This window comes from Diceros bicornis, chromosome 7 (genome assembly GCF_020826845.1).
Source record: "Diceros bicornis minor isolate mBicDic1 chromosome 7, mDicBic1.mat.cur, whole genome shotgun sequence".
Lineage (NCBI taxonomy): Eukaryota > Metazoa > Chordata > Mammalia > Perissodactyla > Rhinocerotidae > Diceros > Diceros bicornis.
Window position 1 is genome coordinate 73,105,482 of NC_080746.1, and position 20,999 is coordinate 73,126,480.

The window sequence follows — 20,999 nt, forward strand, 5'->3', positions numbered from 1 at the left end:
GCTGATCCCCATCTGACTGACAGCATCTGAGAGATGACCTCTCTCCCGGAATAAGCAGAGGGATTTCTCAGGAATAACTAAAAGTCTTTTAGAAAACAAATCCTTCTTCAAACCACTTATAATTTTTCTCTGGGTGCTCAGCAAAAAAAATAAATAAATAAAATTGCTCATGGAAATCTCCGTCCTTGCATTTGCCCTTTGAGGGCCAACCCAACAATTTTCTGTCTATTATATGGGGCTGTATGGGCAGAATAGTAACTTAGAGACGTACCTTTTCATGGAAGGGTCTTGTCTTTAATATGCAGAGTAGATGGAAGACTGTAGAAATGTGAGTACAGAGTAAAAGGATTTTACATCGCAGTGTGAATGATGACAACATTTTTAATTGGCAAGAGTATTGCTGTGCATGAGCCAAGAGACTCCTTCTCTGGCTATTGGGAACTATTTCCTCCAGGACTCATTCCACTAGTCCGTCATCAGGTGAGAGTGTTTCTTGGGCTACATGCCAGTTCTTGGACAGCTGAAACACTTACCTGGCTCTGGCTGCTCGCCCTACAGTGCTCTCTGAACACAGTCACCCAGTGTGACTCACATAGAAAGCTGTTACCTCATTTTGTTGACTTCCATTGTGTGGGCTGAAGGTTGAGTTTAGCTGGAAGAGAGGAAAATGAGGACCACAGATGAGGAGACTAATTGACAATCTCACTTACCAAATGACACATGAGAACATTGAAGCTCTTAGTAGGGAAGATAAGGTGAGAGCTTTGCCCTCTACTGGATTTCTTTTGCTGTAAGGTACTTGTGAGTCACAGGCTGAGCTGGGGCCAGGCATGGTGAGTTCAAGGGGGTTGATGCAATGGCATGAAGATTTTTCAGTGAACAACTCCCAGTGGGATCTCAGTGGGGAGACGGGTAGGGGACTCCCATTTCTACTGAATGGAAGGCAATAACCTTGGGAAATCCCTTCACTGAGTGGCTTTCCCAATGCTGGTGTAGCCCAGATGTGAGCTGAGCTCTACTAACCACTTATAACACCTTACAAAATAAATTCAGCTCAAACTCTTTTTTCATGCCTTATAATCTCTAGGTTCCAGTTTTTGTGTGTTCTGTCTTTGATTTTGTCTCATGTGGACTCTGAGATAAAACTCAATCTCTCCCTTGATTTCCTCAAAAATGTTCAGTCCAACAAAACAGAAAAAATTATAGTCAATTTTATTAAAGATAGAGGGGTAACGGGAGAAGGCACATCACAGTTTGCCAGGTAAATAAGCTAAATTTTCATGTTAGGCATTTCTGTTCTTTTCATTTTTTTTGTCCCTCACCTCATCCCCTAACTACCAAGAAGAGTTTCTCACTTGCTCTTCACCCCTGTGAGTTCTGGGACATCAGTTGTCTCTTCTTTCTCCTTTCATCCATCCCTTCCAGACTGCCCTAAGGGAACTTCAAGTTTTTGTCCCTTGATTATGCAGAACAATGCAGTTTTTCCTAACTCCAGATCACGAACTTGGATATCCAAACACGACAACAATCCACCAAGGCAGCGGTGATGATGAAAAACCAAAACAAACTAATAAACAGGCAAAAAAAAAAAAAACTTGTTACACCACTATTATTCATTTAACAAATATTTGCTCAGTGGCTACTATGTGCCAGGTACTGTTCTAAACACTGTCCATCGCTAGACAGAAATTTGCAGAACATCTTTACCCTCTCAGGATTGGTACCTGGTTTCAAATGGAATATCACATTTGTTGCCTTTAGATCAAGACTTCTGGTTAATTCTGACTTTCGCATCTGACAGTTCGTTCATTCATTCAATTCTGGAAGACAGACATGATCTTTGACCCATGCAATCCACCCACTGTGGAAAAGTAGTCAACTAATGAGAGACTGGGCTCTAGTCTTGGGACTGGAGGCTCTCTTTCTGAAAAGTTCTAGGGTGCTGCCATGGTCTTTAGATATACTGAAGAGATGAAAAAAGATGATCAAAAGAATGTGATGGTCTATGAAGGAGTGAATTTGGTCCCCCAAGAGCCTTCTATAATGACTGTGGCTGTGTACCTGGGGAGATGGTTGGGGCTGCCTAGGGTTTGCTCTACTCTCCATGCTTATTGACGTGATTGAGCTCAGGAGACCATTTATCAAGAGCTTCCTGCTTCTTAAATATCTACAATTGCTATGAGAGAGGCAAATAAACATAAATATTTAAAATGTGGAATCTAGAGTCAGACTTTCCATGCTTAAATCCTGTTCTTAAGCTTATGAGATATAACATCGGGCTAGAACTTAACTTGTCTATCCTTGGTTTTCTCAAATGGAAAGTAAAGATAACAGTATATACTTCATAGGGTTGTTGTAATGTATGATAGTTAATTTTATCTATCAACTTGATTGGGCCACAAGGTGCTCAGATATTTGTTATACATTATTTCTGGGTGTCTCTGCAGGGGTGTTTCGGGATGAGATTAACATTGGAATTGGTAGGCTGAGTAGAGCAGACTTCTCTCCCCAGTGTGAGTGGGCCTCATCCAATCCATTGAAGCCTGAATATCATAAAAGACTGAGTAAGAAAGAATTCTTTCTCTCTGTCTGACTGTCTGTCAGCTGGGACATCAGTCTTCTCCTGCCTTCTGACTCCGACTTAGACTGGAACTATACCATCTACTTTCCTGGATCTCTAGCTTGCTGACTCCAGATCTTGGATTTCTCAGACTCCATAATCATGTGAGCCAATTCCTTATAGTAAATACATACATACATATACATAGACTATATATATCTCCTATTTCTCTGGAGAACCCAGTTAATACACAAGGATTATGTAAAATGATGTAAGTAGAGCACTTAGCATACAGATAAGTGTTGCAGAGTCAGTGTTCATATCCTTCCGTGATTCCTCAGATGTTTCTTAGGTTCCACCTTTGTGCTGGGCACTGTTCTAGGTACAGGAGCTACAGTGGTGACGAAAGTATTCAAGGAGGCTGCTCTCAAGGAGTTTATATTCTAGTGAAAAAAGACAAATAATATAGAAACAAGTAGATTTCAGAGAATTTCAAATAATGGTAAGATCTGTAAAAGAAATGAAACTAATATCATAAAGATATTGAAGGTACTTCTTTAGTTAGGAGGATCAGGAAGGTCTTTTTAAGTAGATGATGTTTGATCTTTAGATTGAAAATTGAAGAGTGATAAGGAGCCAGCCAGCAAAAGAGTGGTAAGATGAAGGTGTTAGGTGAGGGCAGTGTCATAGAAGGGGTGGATTGACAGATAAAGAAGACTTTTCTAGGCAGAGGACCCAGCAATTGCAAAGGCTATGGGTGGGAAAGGTCTTAGTGTGTCAGTTCTAGGACTTTTCAAAAAGCCAGTGTGAATATATGGGTGAGGCGAGACTGGCATCAGAAGGTACTGGAGAGATAGCGAGGAGGTAGACCATGTCTATCTTAAATGCGATGCAAAAGTCTTTAAATTTTTATCCTAACTATACTAAAGAGTTATAAGAAAAGAAGTGACTCAATATGATCTATGCTTTTAAGAGATCACTCTGGGAGTTATGTGGAGACGGGATTGCAGAGCCAACAGTCACATCCAGGAGACAAGTTAGGAGACTACTGGAACTGTGCAGGCAAGAGATGATGGTGACATAGACCAGGTTCTCTAGTTGCTATGGTTTGAATGATTGTCCCCCACCCCCCCAGCACCAATTCATATGTGGAAATCCTAATACCCAGTGTGATGGTATTAAGAGATGGGGCCTTTGGGAGATGATTAGGTCATGAGGGCAGAGCCGTTATGAATGAGATTAATGCCCATATTAACAAGACCTCTGAAAGCTCCCTTGCCCCCTTCGCCATGTGAGGATACAACAATAAGTCTGCAGTCCAGAAGAGGGCTCTCCCTTAACCATGTTGCCACCTTTATCTCAGGCTTCCAACTTCCAGAACTGCGAGAAATAAATTTCTATTGTTTATGAGCTACCTAGTCTGTGTTATTTTGTAATAGCAGCCTGAATGGACTAATATACTAGTGGAGATGGAGAGAAACAGATGGATTTGGGATGTGTTTGGGGTCAGGGGAGTAGAATTAATAAGACTTACTGATGGATCGAATATAGATAAAGGAAAAGGAGGAATTAAGGATGATACCTAAATTTTGAGCTGAATATGCTGAGTTATTGGTGCTGCCATTTACTATTATGTAAAAGAGGGGAAGAATAGATTTGGATAGGAAAACTCCCCCAAATTCCTTTTTGGAAATGGAGTTAGAAAGGATTGTTAGACATCCAAGTGAAGCTGAACGTGGCTTACTCAATACCATCCAAACCCCTTCTTGCAAGCCTTCCTCTAGAGGTTAGAAAATTAAAAATATTTCTTCTCAGGTCCTCTTGCAGCTAGAGTTCCACAAAAAATTTTGGTTCTGGCAATCAACATTCATGAACACTCGGAAGGCAAAAGCGAGCATTTGAAGATGTCGGCTGCATTAGAGGAGACTGGACAGTCTAGGGCACCCATGGAGTAGTCGTCTGAAGTCAAAATTGCTATAGGTGAGCAGCAATGGACTTCCTACTGGAACATTTCCATGATGTGGTTGGTTTCTCTTGGCCGTGTTATTCTTGGCCCTGTGGCATCAAGATCTGAGTCTCTGGTCTTTTAAAACGTTCTGTAAACTACTCAGTGCCCTGTAACAAATACTGTCCTGTTTAAATTAGTTTAGAGGATTCTGTTATATGCAACTAAGCACCCTGATGAATACAATGTCAACGTTAACAATTAGCGTCGTTGCTAAGAGTCATTCTGCCATCTCCCATAGCCCTCCAGCCTTTCAGGAGTGAGTAAGAAAATTTAATTTTAACTCATCAAGGTAGAGAGTTGAAAACACCCATACACAAAAGTAAGCCTAATATAATTATCTTCAACAATAAACAGAAGAAATTCCCCAGTAATTTCCTGGCAAAGGAAATTTCGAAGATGCTAGGTTTGAGAAAATAGGGTCTGTTCAACAAGAAATGACAAATCAACTCATGGAAACTAATAAATTAGGATTGAGAACTACCCCCCCACAGGGACCTTCATCCAGCACTAGTGAGTCTTTGGCAGCAGGTGCCTTATATTTTCCCTTGAACGGAGGGCTTCTGTGTGGGTTTGATTTATTGCTGCACGAGAATAGAGGGCACTGATTTTTCTGTGTGTTTGCCTACTCATGAAAGGGGCACTGATAACTGGCTCTAGGACTCTGGGGCCACCAAAGGGCTTTCTAGATACTCTAAGAAAAGACCTTAAGAATCAGATGGGTGGGGGTAGCCAATGAGGTGACATCAGCATATCACAGTCTGTTTGCTTATCTTTCACGATGTATTATGGATGGGAAACTTATTCCTGCCTATTTCTAGGGAGGCTCATTAAGCAGTGGAAGACTATAATACTAATATGGGCCATAGCAGCCTCTTATAGAGCCCCATCGGTGTTTACCACTCCCATTTGCACTTGTAGCTTTGTATGGCAAGCGCCTCTGACTCTCTGCCTGGAAATTTTCTCTGGCCATAGAAGTTTGGCCACACAGGACTGGTTAAATGTGTTGGGGAGTTAGCACCCCTGGGAGCACCACTAAACTGGTGATGGACTGAAGGTGGTGGATAAATAACCTATCATCCATTGGGAGGGATGATTCGGAGGCTTTCTCTCGACAGTGTCCCAGAGGGTCTCAGGCAGGATGAAGCCCGGTTGCCTGCAGCATAACCTGCTTATTATTGTGCCTCTAGTGGTTTTCTTCCTTTCCCTGCCTCACTTCCCTGTTCCCTTACTGGTGCAACTCCCAAATAAATGGTTTGTGTCCAAATTCTTGTCTTGAGTTCTGCTTCTGGAGAAACCCAATGTAAGGCAATGGTTGACACTTATTTGGCACTTTACTAGTCGCCATACACAGTTCTAAGCACTTTATATTTATTAGCTATTTAATCCTCACAATAGTCCTATGAAATAAATAATGTTATTATCCCTATTTCACAAAGGAGGATCATGAGGTGCAGAAAATTTGAGTGATTTGTCTATGGTCATACAACTAATAAGTGTGAGAGACAGAATTTGAACAGCAGTCTTAATTTACATTTCAATTAATTAAAACTAAATTAAATTACAAATTCAGCTCTTAGGTGGCACTAGCTGTATCTCACGTGCTCAAGAGCCACATGTGGGGGGCCAGCCCCATGGGTTAGCGGTTAAGTGCGCGCGCTCCGCTACTGGCGGCCGGTGTTGGGATCCTGGGCACACACCGGCGCACTGCTTGTCCAGCCATGCTGAGGCAGCATCCTACATACAGCAACTAGAAGGATGTGCAACTATGACATACACCTATCTACTGGGGCTTTGGGGAGAAAAAGGGAAAAAAAGGAGGAGGATTGGCAATAGATGTTAGCTTAGGGCCAATCTTCCTCAGCAAAAAGAGGAGGATTGGCATGGATGTTAGCTCAGAGCTGATCTTCCTCACAAAAAGAAAAAAAAAAAAAGAGCCATATGTGGCTAGTGGATATTGTATTGGACAGTGCAGATATGTGACACTTCCATTATGAGACATCTCCTTTATAGCAGAAAGTTCTATTGGACAGCACCATTATACAGGATCCTCTTTTAAACCTATGGTCTATCTCAAACTTCCTTAACACTATAGAAATACTCACTTATGCAGAAACATCCTCTATGTAGGACATAGTTGAGGGCCAGAAAAGATAGGAAAATGCATTAGAGCTTTTTAGCATTACTCATAAGAGAGAAACACAGATCCTTCCCCCAACCTTCCTTATTTCTGATTTTCTCCAGCCAGTTCTATTGAGCATGTTTCTATTGTTTTCCTGATGACACTGAATTAGCAGGTGAAAGTTCAAGTAGACTGGGCCTGGGGTCAGAGGCAGATATATTAACAGTGACCAGAAAAAAAAACATCAAAAACCAGAAACATGATCCTGAGATCTTGACTATGAGGATCTCATAGTCAACTGAATGTGAATAACTAACCATGCTAATATGAATATAGAAAAACTGAAAACGATGGACAAAGAGCTCAATAGCACAGCAGATGGGGTCACCAGGTGTGGAGGTCAATAGCCCAGCTAACTCAGGCCCTCCCTCAGGACTCAGCACTGTGACTGATGTTCTTTTGATGAAGGCTGTGAGTCATCCAGAGAAGGTTAAGAGGAGAATGTAATGCATTTTGAAAGGGTTTCCATCCAGAATGGCTTTTTAAAAGATCTGTTTCTATTAAAGTGTGTTTCAGTGACACAGGAATTTACCTTAGCAAAAACTCATTTTTTGGAGAGGGTTGAGTACAGGGGATTTTACTTTCATTAGCTTTGCAAGGAGGTTTTAAGGACCTGTATTTCTACTTCCTTTGCAATGTGGAACAATGCTCTCAGACAGGGAGGAGAGAGTCAACTTGGATCCTGGGAGTCTGAGCCAAGAGAGAATTTTAATCATCTCAGAAGAACCCAACCTGAGTAATTCCTTGACGTCATTCACTGAGTCTGTCCATCTCTCAGAGTAACCAGCTTGGGTCTGGGCCACCACGCTTTGATCATTCTCTGGCAGGCACAGACAACTCTAAAAATATTCTCTAGAAGGACTTCTGTGGGTTAGATGTTGGCATCTCTTTTTCTCTGGGGTTTGGGGAAAGAAGCCTCCAAGCAAGTAGCGTGTGATGAGGAGAGGTAATCAGCTGAGGTCAAGTACCCAGTGGACTGAGTCTAATTTGAGGGCTTTGCAGACTCTTGGTATCTCCTACCCTTCAGCCAGTCTTCTTAACTGGTTTAGCAGAAGAGAAAGCAGTGTAAAGACATACATTTCTAGTGTCAACTCTAGTAGGGCAGGGAAGGCCATCAAGAAGCAAGGATCTCAGACAAGCTCAGGGCTTTAGCAATTGATTGCCTCTGTTGGTGGAGTTACAGGATGGGCTGAAAATTGGAGTGATTGCAAGACTTTAAAAGGAGTAGTTAGACCCAAGAGCCCTTTCTATATCCTGTGAAGTTAGATGACTATCCCTCCTGGGTCCCAGAAAAGGCTGGAGGATTACCATAATGAATGGTAAAACTCTCAGCCTCCTTCCTTACTCATTGGCTTGTACTCCACCCCAACCCCTGTCCCACTGACCCATGCAGGAGACTGGAGGACTCCTCTTAGGGTGAACAAAAAGTCAAGGGAATAGACTTACAGCTACTCATAGTTTAGGGTCCCTCCAATAAAATGGCAAGGTCACTTCCCATCTAATCACTCCATATTCAGACCCATCAGTGGGCAACTCTGCCATCCCCATCTTCTGATTAGCACTTTATTACTTTCCTCTTAAATATGAATCAGCAGCCAAGGTGAAATGTGAGGCTAGCCTCTAAAGTGAGAACAACAAAATAACCTATGTTTAACAGCTTCAGAGAGCTAAGAGAAGACGTTGGAAATTAAAAACATGATCAAAGGAATGAAAAAAAGGAAAATTGGAAAAAAAAAATACCCCAGAAAATTTAACAAAAAACCCCAGCAAGCAAAAACCAAGAGGAGGAAATTATCAAAGAAATAAAGCAAGAAAGTTTCCATGAAGCGAAGGACATGAATTTTCAGATTGCAAGTGTTCTCTCAGTATTCAGGACAATAAGTAAAAATAGCCCACACTAAGGCACCACCGGAAATAGAAGACTGGAGAATACTTTCAAAATTCTGAGTGAAAATGATTTCCAAACTAGAATTAATTCTACTTCCACAAAATCTATCTGTCATATAACGGTGAATGTGCTCCAACAAAATGAGGGAGTAAACCAAGGATGAGGAACAAATAGGATCTAGGAAAAGGAATAAACAAGTGATGGGCAGAAAGAAAATTAAACAAATGAAAAGAGGGAGTTACTAACTAAAAATAAAACAAATGTACAAGGAAATGTAATCAAAATATGCGATCTGGCTCAGCTAGGAATAATATTTACGTGGTCTTAATAATATAGACCCTGGATATCTATTTGACAAATAGATGATATTACTAAATAGAGAGGATGTGAGTAGGATAGGGATGTGTTTTATTTGGGTGGAGGTTGATAGACAGGACTCTTGTTAAATACATCTTTGTCAGATAAGCATCAGGAGGGCAGGGGTTTTTGTTTTGTTCACTGTGAATTGCTAGTGCCTAGAACAATGCCTGGCACATAGTAGGTCCTCAATAAATATATGTTGAATGAATGACACATTCCTCTAAGGAATATTCCTCTTAGGAAGTTTGTAATGAAAACAGAGAGTAAGTTAAAGTAAATAAAAATAAACTTCAAAAACTATAGTGTATGAAACCTGTTTCTCTCAAATTTTAAGACTATCATTTTTGAAATTTAGAATAATTACATAAAATAGATAACTCAGCATCAAAATATTTGAGACAATTTAAAAGCAAAAGATATTCCTGGGAAACTCTTCTCTGTCAATCCTTATGCTACTTACTTTGGGGATGTCTTGAAGCTCAGAACAGTTCCAGGGAAATCAAAATGTAATTTTCTCGATTTAGAAAGCAAATTATTTTATTTACTTTTTTTTCCCATTTACTCACTAATGTAATACAAGGATGAGTTGAGGGAAACTGGCTTGTTTTGCTTTTCAAGTTGGTGGACTTCCGAAGAGAAGCCCTCAGTACTTCCTCTCGCATTAGATTCCAGAAAGTTTTCACCAGGACAGATTCCTTTTATTAAATAAAAAGAGGTGTGTCTGTGGATCGACGATCTGCTTTTCCATCTAACGGATATAAAGTTTGGTCTACAGCCCGATTTTACCTGGCTCCTGATTTCCCGCTGACTCTCACAGTAAGGAGTCCATGTAACTTATCATTCATTCATCCCTTCGTTCACTTCCCCTTCACCAAACACTTGCTGTGCATCTACTACGCGCCAGACACGGGTAAAGACACTAGTGGAGAAAAAAGATCAGGTCCAAGAATTCTCGGTGCTCAGAGCTAAAATAGCTGGTACTGTCGGAGCACCCAAGAAGATATTCAAAGCGCCGAGCCAGACATATTTGTGTCAAGATCAGTTTCTGGTAGGGTGCGCGCTCTGTCTCGTCAGAGCGCAGGGACCCGTGTCTCGGCGGCCTCTGTAGAAGCTTCTGCCGACTCTAGCCCAGGCTAGAGCTCTGCGCGGGACTGTGGATCACCCAGCGCGCGCTTTTGGATGGGTGTGTGCGCTCGAAGATCGTGCCCGGCTCGTTGGCAGCACGGCTCTTGGCCTCAACACTTCCGAAAAGTCCTAGTGACGCAGACGGAGTCTGCAGCTGTCCAGCCCTCGGCACTGAAGTTCCCCCCACATTGATATTTGTGGGCTTCTGGGGAGGCCAAACTCCAATCCGACTTTTCCTTCCCTCCCAGCCGGCTTCCTTGGCTCAGCGCGCCACTGATAACTTTGTCGAGGCTAGGGAGCCTGGAGTTCTAGGGTCTGGGGCCTTCCAGACCTTCCCTCCGACCCCGCCTTCCCCCTGCCCCCCACGCTGGCCCAGCTATTTCTCTGTGTCCCCACAGCTCTGTGGAGCTGCTGGGGCGGGCCACAAGCTCTGTCAGACCTCGGGGACGGTGGCAGTGGTCTGGGAAGAGGCGGGGTAGAGGGCCGAGGTGTTAGGCAGGTAGCGCCTCCCAGCTGCGCCTTTCCTTTCCCCGGGCAGAATCGGGGAGAGTGATGCAGAAGTGTCCCCTGGTATCTTCAGGACTTTGGGAGTTAGGGCCCTCTAGTAAAGGCCGCCTCGGTGTCCCTGGTTGCATCCAAAAGCGAGCCCAACAATTTGGGCTCAGAGAGACTTTCCCACTGTTATAGAGGAACCCCTTAGAGAGCAGCGCTTCCTGATACGGAATTACAAGGGTTCTGGGAGTCTTCTGTCCTGTTTCCCCGTCCGCCACAGCCGGAGCTACGTTCTAGGTGCCGAGCAGCACTCCTGCGGGCAGAGGCGACTCAGGGTCATGCAACGTCCGTGCACTCTGCCTGCTGTGGTAGCCGGTCAGCCAAGAGTCGCCCGCGCCGGCGGTCAGGATTCTCTGAGGATGTTACCTGAAATTCCAATTGACCAGGTGCTGGAGGACAACCCCGCCGCGCACCGCAAGCAGGGTCCGGCACAAAAAATAAGACCCGGAGGGCCTAGACAGACATCCCCAGAGCTCCTTTCTGACCTGCAGCCGCAATAAGCACCAACCACGGGGACCCCGCGAGCCTCTAGCTTCGCATGCCAGGGCGAGGCTTCCTGAGCTCAAGAGGCAAGCGGGAGCATTCGGGGGCGCAGCGGCGGAGCCACCACGCCAGGCTAAGGCCCTGAGGGTGGGTGGCTCTCCTGTACTTCTTCCCCACTGCCTCTACCTCCTAGCCCTCTCTACGCCCCGTCGGCAAGACCTGGGATCTTCTCCCCTAGCCCGGATGCGACGAGCGCCCTCAGCGCGGAACTCGGAGAACTCGGTTTTCCTTAAGAAAAAAGGAAAAGGCTGAGCCCGGAGGCGTGGACGTTCGTGTGTCTATGTGCGTGCTTGGGGGACAATGTGTACCCCTGTGTATATAAAACGTGCCTGTTCTGCAAACAGAAACGCAAGGGGTTGCTTTCGGGTCTGGGCGAGGTTGGTTTGGGTTGGTGCGCGCGCGCTCATTTGCGAATAGCAGGTGAGGGCGCGTTTGTTGCAGGGAGTACTGGCTATCTACACGAGCGTTCGTATGTGAATGCGAAAGACAGTACGTGTGGCTGGAGTCCAAGTATACGTGTGCGGGACGTGCGCCCCTCGGGAAGCGTAAGTGCGCGCACAGCCCCGCCAGTACCTGCGAGTGGCGCCTGTGTTCAAGTCCAAAAGCTGCAGGTTTGCAGCACCTGCTTTCCTGGGCGGGTCGGCCCTGGACCCCGGCCCACTCAGCAATCAAGCGCTTCAGGGAAGTGGGGCGGGGATGCGGGGCGAGACAGGTAGAAACCCGGGCAAACCCGCATAGGCTGTCCGGCCCAGCAGCTTGGCAAACCGAAGCCAGAGGCGCCGGGCAGCTGTGTAAACCAACGCCGGCGCTGCCGTGGAGGGTCCTGGGTTAGGGTGGGGGATGACGAACCCGCAGTCGAGGATTCTGGGGTAAGAGGGGATGCTTAGCCCTCTGTTCAGGCAGTGCCAGCTTAGCCCCCTCCCCAGTCCTCTCTCACTCATACTCGTCCCAGAGGAGGGAGGTGAAGGAAGCTTGGCTGCTAGACAGGAAGCAAAACAATTTTGCGGGACCCAGGGATTCAGGGCGAGGGGTAAGGGAGCGGAGGATATCCCAGGAGTACACCGAGTGGTCCAAAGAGATCCGTTTCTCAAGGCCCCTCTCCCCCACTATCCCCTTCCTCCACCGTGGGCTATTTCAGCTGAGATCCCTTAGGACCCAGGGCAACTGTTTAACCTCCTGGGGGTGCAGGTGGCCGGGCCGGGGTCCGTACTGGTGGGGCAGGAGAGGGTGCGAGGCCGGAGTTCAGGCACCGAGAAAGTGCGAGAAGCTCTGGCCCCTCATTGTCGGTGACGCCAAACTCTCCCCGATTTGCCCGCACTTTCTGGACGTCTAAGGCTCTCCACCCTCTCCCAGCCCTCCCGCTCCTTAAGCAATGACCTCATTGCAAATGACAGCCTAAGCGGATGGTTCCCCTCCCTAGTGGACCGGTGGGGGCAGCGCGAGCAATGACGCAATCGGAGCCTGGTCGGTCCTGGCCACTTTGGATTGGCCGCGCGGGCTCGCGGGGACCCCCCTCCCACTATCACTGGAATAAGAGCCGAGAGCTCCGCGGGGAAGACGCCCACAGCAGGCTTTGTGTCCATCCGGGTGGACCGGCCGCTCGCGCTCTGCTGAAACTCGGGTCACCAGGTGAGGAACTCGCCACTCTGCTCACTCTAATAAACCGCCTCTGGGTTAGTTTATCCAGTTCGCTTCATCTGCCTGCCTGCCTTTCTTTTGCCTCTCATGGCCATGTCGGCCCACCTACAGCCAGGTGCTCCTAGTTCTGTGTCCCACTCAGGAGAAGGCGGGCGGTTGGGGCTGTCAGAGTATTTTCTTCTAAGTAGTGCCAGTGGAACCCCTAGAATCCCTAGGGCTTTGCCTGGGCGCTGGAAGCTCCGCGAGCCAGGGTAGGCGGTTCTGCGGCCTCTGTTTTGGTGCCCGTTGGCGCGCAGGATCCTGCCTGACTTTGGTCTGGGAGAGCCCTGCGCGGTTTGTGTCCTCAGGGTTTTGGCTCCCGGGACGGTGGAGCCCTGAGCCTTCCTGTAAGGAGCTTCCAGCCCGCAAGCCTCCCTGGGGCTTTGGCGCGGACCTGGGGCAGTGCAGTCAGCGGACCAGGATAGCGGGCTCCCCTCGGGGTGCTGGCGCCCAGCACCTGCAGCTAAACTGTGCTCCAGCAGAGGTGGGCTGTGCGGGCAGAACCCAGGGACACCAGTAAGGGGCACGTTAAAAATGTCCCCAAATCCAAACTCATGGACTGAGAGATGAGCACTGCTTTCAATTCACCCTTCCGCTTTCCTCTCCCACGCGTTAGTGCAAAGTCCCGCCAAGGGTAAGGTGGTCCTGAGAAGACAGGCGCAATGGGAGAGCAAGTCTGCAGCAGGGTGGATAGGTGCTTGGTTGCTGCACAGGGCAAAAGGTGTGGGTTTGTGTGCATGCGTGCGTGTTAGGCTTCTCCCTGGCTTTCCACAGAACCGAACCAGAATCCTCCCACCCTCACTCCAGCACGCCTGTTTCTGCTCTACCAAGCCACTCACTGCAATGTTATCTTTTGAGATTCACAGCAGCCCATCTGGCAAATGAACGGCACCGAGGCATGGGGAGGTGGGGTAACCTTCCAGAGGTCACAAGGCCATCGTGGCAGAGGCAGGACTGGAACCTAGGTCTGTGGGCTCCAGGCAGTGCTTGGTTTCCGTGCAGCAGTAACGTCATTCTCCCTTTACAGAGAGGCATCATGGGCTTCGGGAAGTCCTCCGCCTTCCTGGCTTTCAGCATCTTGGTCCTGTGCCAGACGGGCAGCCTCCAGGCGGCACCATTCAGGTGAGACAGCCTGAAGCCCCGAGAGCATTCCCCTTCCAGTTACCCTGGGATCAGGCATTTCTGTGCTTCCAAAGTCACAGCAGCAAGGCTCCGGGTGAATCAGGTGGACACTGGCCTTGAGCCCTGTTGGCTGGGAGCCAGGGTGGGGGGTGGGGTGGGCATATCCTTAGGGGAAGTCACAGCGACCAGGAAGCCTGGCAGCTTATCATGGGGAGGGGGCAGACAGAGGCTCAGAGCCTGTATTGGGTTTGCTTCCGCTCCCCAGGTCCGCTTTGGAGAGCCTCGCAGACCCCACTGCACTCAGTGAGAAGGAAGGGCGCCTCCTGCTGGCTGCACTGGTGAAGGCCTATGTGCAGGGGAAGACCGATGAGCTGGATCAGGAGCAGGAGATGGAGGGCTCCAGGTGAGGCTCCCCACCCCACCCTGGCATATCCAGGAGGACATATCCCGAGAGGTAGGAAAAACATCTGGCCAGGAGGCCAGCAGGCTGTCGTTCACCAGGCCCTGGGCTCCAGCTGTTCTCAGGCTCCATGGAAGACAGAGGTCCAGGTGCTGCTAGAGGGGCTGTGATTAGACACATTAAAAAGATCCATTCCTGAAAGCTGTCAGGAAATGAAGCGGGGAGATGTGGAATCGCTTACTCTGGGGATTGGTCTTGCCCTACTGGGGAGACCTCCCAGCACCGGAGGAGTGAGGACTGATAAGTGTGAAGCCAGGGGCTGGACCCAGTATATCTCAGGATGTTTTAGAAGTTTAACCTGTGTGTGTTGTTCTCTCTCACCTACAAGGCGCCTTCATTGCACATTTGCAAGGTGAAGCCAGAGGCCTTGCAGAGGGTGGGGTCGGGTAGAGCAGTGTCTGAGGTAGGTCTGGGGTCTTGAGATGTGTAGGCTCTGTGGAGATGTGCCTCTTGTCAGGGGCCAGACACCCTTCCCAGCCCTCCCTCCCTGTGCACCCTGAGCTTGGAGACTCTCCAGCCCCGGGCCTGGCCCCAGCATTGCCCGGGTAGAGGCACGTGTTGCACCTGCATCCTCCCTGAGACCCTCTCTGCAGAGCGTGAAGGACTGAGCACAGTTTGTGGAATTCCAGAAAAGGCCCCAGCTGCTCCACCGCAGCCCTTCCCCACACCACTCTGGCTCAGCGAACCTCTGAGTTCTCCTAATGGACAATGTGTGAGCTGCCCTCCTGCCTCCACTCGAAGCGACTTCTCCCTGGTCTAACCTTCTGCATGACTGCCTGCAGGGGCAGACCCAGGGCATGGTACCACCTGGCATATCTTTTCCCTGCAGCCTGGACAGCCCCAGAGCTAAGTGGTGTAGTAATCTGAGTACCTGTGTGCTGGGCACATACTCGAAGGACCTCAACAACTTTCATACGTTCTCTGGCATTGGCTTTGGGGCTGAAATACCTGATAAGAAAAGGGACATAGCCAGCATCTTGGAGAGGGACCACTACCCTCACTTTGGGGTGCCCCAGGACGCCAACTGAACTCCTCCCACTCCTTCCTGATTTCCTTTCTTGCTCCACTGATGAACTTAATGCATGCAGATTTCATTCTGATCGCTCTTCAAGCTGGTGTTGGTAGCTTTGCTTATGACAGAGAATATCAAGGATCTCAGGATGGAAGGGGAGACAGCAGGACTCATAGACCAGGTTAGAGATAAGAGAGAGTGAGGGAAGCTTCTTGAGATCCCAGAGGATTTCATGGCAGAGCCCTCCAATCCCTGCTTCATCCCTCATGCCTCATCATTGATGAATAAGTCTATTTTCTAAGAGGATTTGCTCCTTTGGTGGTCATTCCTCTGGTCTCTGTCCAAGGCTTGAGAGTGCCCAGGGCCTATGTTTAAAGGTAGGCTTGGCCTCGGGGTGGTTTGATACAGGGCTTGGTGAGTGGTCCCTGTGAACTAGCTCCAGCATCAAGAACAGGTGTGCTGAGGGGCAGGTAAGCACTTCCAGGGGAGGATGCTGCAAACCTTGTTCTCTGAGCCTGTTTCAGGTAAGACTTCAGGGAATTTTCATTTTCCAATGGAAAGTGGTATCATTGGGGCTCATGGCTGAGGTATGGCCTCTATGTGGTCCTTGTGTGTCTTGGGGTGGGGCTGGGCCTTTGCTGACCACTCCTTCCCGGTCCCAAAGGGACTGTATGTAAGGGATGATAAGTGCAGGGGTTCAGCACATGGCCCATGGCTTGGAACTGGATTTTTTCATGAAGGTCTTTGGGGAGGGCTCCTGGCAAAGGCTGCCAGGCCGTTTCCCCTAACAGCTTTAATAATTGCATTGAGGAGAAACACTTATTCTCAAGTGGTGTGTCAAAGAGCTGCAATTTTCTTTATGAAGTTCCCATGGGGCAGGCTCCTGTCCCCAGCCTCTCACTGACAGGCCTTCTCTTTTTCTTCATCCTGAAAATCAGCCTCACTGCCCAGAAGAGATCCTGCAACACTGCCACCTGTGTGACCCATCGGCTGGCAGGCTTGCTGAGCAGATCTGGGGGTGTGGTGAAGAGCAACTTCGTGCCCACCAATGTGGGCTCCGAAGCCTTTGGCCGGCGCCGCAGGGACCTTCAGGCCTGAGGAGTGAAATGGCTCCAGGAAGAAGGTGACTGCCCTCGTACTGTCAGATGGGAGGGGAAGGGATTTGGAGGCTACAATCCACATTTTGAAACCCTCTGGACCTGGTAGTTTCTTCAGGTCCCTTCTCTCCGATTACATCATTGCTCCTGAGGCCGTGAGTTCCTTCTATAACTCAGCTTGAAACCGAAGCACTAAGACAGGCTGCAGAGATGCAGAATCATCTTTCTGAGCAGAGAAATGAAAAAAAAATGCTTGCTGGATTCAGAAAGGGAGGCCCTTGCAAACTTTAGCCAGGGCAACTCATCATGAACGAACCCAGGTTCAGAAAGCCCTCAACCCTTGATCAGTGTTCATAGGGTCGGACCAGAGGGCTGTAATTCATAATGTCACTGCTAATATTAAGAGTGACCCTTGAATTGTTTTATTATCATTTGCCTTAAAAGCTTGCTTACATCTCATATTGATAATTTGTAAATGCTGTTTAGTTAAAGAAGCACATCTGTAAATTCGTGTTATTTTCAGTAATAATTGTGATTATTACCTTCTTGTCCTTCTCCTCTTCCTCCTCCTTCTTCTTCCTCTTCTTTTTTATTTTATTTTCATCTCAGGTTACCATGAAGCTGAACTCACCACTTCTATTAATTTCTGTTGACAACAACTTGGTGAGAAGGCGCCGTGGAAGATATACGTGTTTGCATCCTAATAGATACCAAAAAAAAGCACCTTTGTCTCTTGAAAGGAATGAAACTGAATGCAAAATAAGCTAATTCCATATTTGTTGTGCATCCTTTTTATATTTGATTCTATGTGCAGTAAATGTGATGGCCTCTCTCATCTGGTAGCAAATTGGTTCTTTGAGAGCTATTCTGTTGATCACAGCAGTTCTGACAAATCTTAGGGGGACTTGAAATCACTGCCTTTTGTGGTCTCTTGGGACACATGGTAATGATGTCTATGCCTTGTTGTCTAAGAACATGATTGTATAATTTGTTTAAGGAAATGTCAATATTGTGCCATTTGTGAACTTCATCAAGATTAAAAACATATTTTGGATACTTGTGTTTCAAGACTCTAGTGGTTCATTTCAACTTGTTTTTCTGTGTAAGAATAGTAATAATAATTGACATTTTTTGAGTGCTTGCTATGGGCCAGATGATGTTCTAAGACAGTGCTTTCTAACTATTAATTCATTTAATCTTCACGACAACTCCATAGGGTAGATACCATTATTATTTCCACTTTACATCTGAGGAAACAGAGACACAGAGAAGTGAAGTCCACGGTCACACAGATAGATGGGGGCAGACCCAGGTGTTGTTTCCAGAGTCTGAACTACTGTAAACCACTGCACTATATGATTCTCAACAATGGTTTCTGGTGTTTCTGGAGATCTGTGAGCCATTCTTTGACCTACCTCCCTCACATGGTAGACCCTTAGATTTTGAAGACAAATGGAAAATTTTAAACACACAAACCACCTAGTCTTTATGTAATAAAATGAATCCCTTCTACCTATTACTTGGTGCTATAGGCTGAATGTTTGTGTCCCCCCGAAATCTATATGTTGAAACCTAACCCCAAAGTGATGATATTAGGAGATGGCGTCTTTGGGAGGTGATTAGGTCATAAAGACTGTCTCCTCATGAATGAGAATGGGATTAGTGCCCTTACAAATAAGGCCCAAGAGAATTCCCTTGCTCCTTCCACCATGTGAGTTACAGTAGGAAGACTGCTGTGGATGAGAAAGTGGACAGATACCCCACTAGACAATGAATCCACTGGTGCCTTGATTTTGGTCTTCCCAGCCTCCATAACTGTGAGAATAAATATTTTTTGTTTATAAGCAACCTAGTTTGTGGTGTTTTGTTATAGCAGCCCGAATTGACTGAGACACTTGGCTTCAACAATGATCAGTGTATGGTCAATGTTGTCACATCCATGCGCCATCTATTCCCTGCCCCCCATATATTATTACATCAATACATCCATAAATATTTCCCCATGTATCTCTAAATGGGAAGGACTCTTTAAAGGTAACCACAATCCCATTTAACAACTAAAATAAATTAACGGTAATGTCTTAATTCTGTAATATCTCACACACAGTCATGGATCAAATTCCCCAATTATCTTGTATATATGTATATGTATATATGATATCATATATATAATATGTGTAAATAAAATCAGGGCTCAGATTAGGTCTTCATATTGCCGCTGATTGATAAGTTTTAAGGCCCCTCTAATCTAGAGGTTACCCCTCCATTGTGTATTTTCCTCTTGCATTTTATTTGTTGGAGAAACTAGGTTATTTGTCCAATAGATTTTCCCACATTCTGAATTTTGATGGCTATATCCCTGTGGTGAGATTTAATATGTTCCTTTATCTTCTGTATTTCTTGTGAATCAGAGTGAGTGAGGAGAGGGTCTGGCCTGGTCGTGTAGCAGTGAAGTTCACACGTTCTGATGTGGCGGCCCAGGGTTCACTGGTTTGGATCCTGGGTGGGGAGGTACTCAGTGCTCATCAAGCCATGCTAAGGCGGCGTCCCACGTAGAAGACGCAAAAGGACCTACAACCAGGATATACAACTATGCAATGGGGCTTTGGGGTGGGGGAAAAAAAAAAAGAGTGAGTGAGGAGAAAGAGAAGCAGGAGACGAGGTCAGAAGTAGTGAGGAGGGCAGATCATGGGGGACTTTGTAGGGCATAGGAAAGACTTTGGCTTTCTATTGGTCAATTTTTAGTCAGAAAAACAGAAACCACATCAGTAATTTTAACAGACAGAATAATATAAGAAATTGACTAAGCAGGTGGTCGAGTACTGAAAAGGCAAAAGAGAACAAGAAGTAGTGCAGAGATGGAAAGTGAATGTACAGCTGCCATCCACAGGGCTAGGGGAACACACAGAAGGGTGGGGTACTTCCATCTAGAGACTTGGAGAATGATTCTCAGCCACTGAGGAGAGAGGTCGGCTGATGCTGGTATCCCTGAGAGGGTGCAACAAGGCTCTTCTAGGAGTAAGGGAAAACAAAACAAAATTGGAAACTGGAATCAAGCTTCCCCGCCAGAGTAAAGAAACTCTGTGGGTGATGCCGACAGACAGAAATAAAAATTGAAAGGAGCAAGTTTCTTCTTCTTTTTCATTCCTTCTTCTCTCCTTTTCGGACTCTCAATTTGCAGAGGATAATTGGCTCTAATAATCTACTGACAAAGGAAAATGTGGTTTGCAGAGTCCCAGCCCCAGTATCACTCTTTTTCTTTCTTTCTTTCTTTCTTTCCTTCTTTCCCTCTTTCTTTCTCTCTCTCTCTCTCTCTCTCTGCAGGAAGATTGGCCCTGGGCTAACACCTGTGCCCATCTTCCTCTACTTTATATGTGGGACGCCTGTCACAGCGTGGCTTGATAAGTGGTGCATAGGTCAGCGCCCGGGATTGGAACCTACAGACTCTGGGCCACCGAAGCAGAGCGTGCAAACTTAACCACTACGCCACTGGGCCAGCCCCCCCAGTATCTCTTTTTAAATATACTATTTAAATTTACATACAGAAAAGTCGATTCTTTTTGGTGTACAGCTCTATGAGTTTTGATAAATATGTTGAGTCGTGTAATGACCACCACAAGAAAGGTACAAAACAGACACATCAGTCCCCAAAAGTGCCCCATGTTTCTCCTTTGCAGTCAATTGCCTCCTCAACCCTCCACCCCTGGGAACAGCTGTTATGTTCTCTGTCCCTATAGTTTTTTTTTTATGTTAACCTTTTAAAATTGAGATATAATTGACATATAACGTTGTATTAGTTTTAAGTGTACAACATAATGATTTGATATATGTGTATATTGCAAAATGATCACCACAATTAATTTGATTAGTATCTATCATCGTAGTTATAATTTTTTTCTTGTGATGAGAACTTTTAAGATCTATTCTCTTAGCAACTTTAAAATATACAATATATTATTATTAACTATAGTCACCATGCTGCACATTACAACCCCAGGACTTTTTTATCTTATAATAACTGGAAATTTGTACTTTTTGACTATCTTCACACATTTTGTCCACCCCCCACCCCCTGCCTCTGGCAACCATATGTTCTCTGTTTCTATGAGTTCAGTCTTTTTTTTTTTTAGATTTCACATGTAAGTGATATCATATAGTATTTGTCTTTCTCTGACTGACATTTCACTTAGCATGATGCTCTCAATGTCCATCCATGTTGCAACAAATGGCAGGACGTCCTTCTTTTTTTATCTTGTTTATATATATAACATTTATATATATAACATTATATGCATATAATACATGTTTTATATATATTATACATTATATTATATATAATGTTATATATAATATATATTACACAATGTTATATATATATAACATTTTCTTTATTCAATCATTGGTTGATGGGCACTT

General features: G+C 46.0%; 1 protein-coding gene across 1 annotated transcript; it reads left to right on the forward strand.

Moving 5' to 3' along the window:
* Window positions 1–12,767: 12,767 nt before the first annotated feature.
* Window positions 12,768–17,632, forward strand: LOC131408130 (calcitonin gene-related peptide 2). Its single transcript, XM_058544690.1, has 5 exons — window positions 12,768–12,844; window positions 13,920–14,014; window positions 14,280–14,417; window positions 16,425–16,609; window positions 17,193–17,632. Exons 2-4 carry the CDS (start codon window positions 13,929–13,931, stop codon window positions 16,582–16,584), a joined length of 384 nt encoding a protein of 127 aa, XP_058400673.1. The 5' UTR covers window positions 12,768–12,844; window positions 13,920–13,928; the 3' UTR covers window positions 16,585–16,609; window positions 17,193–17,632.
* Window positions 17,633–20,999: the final 3,367 nt, after the last annotated feature.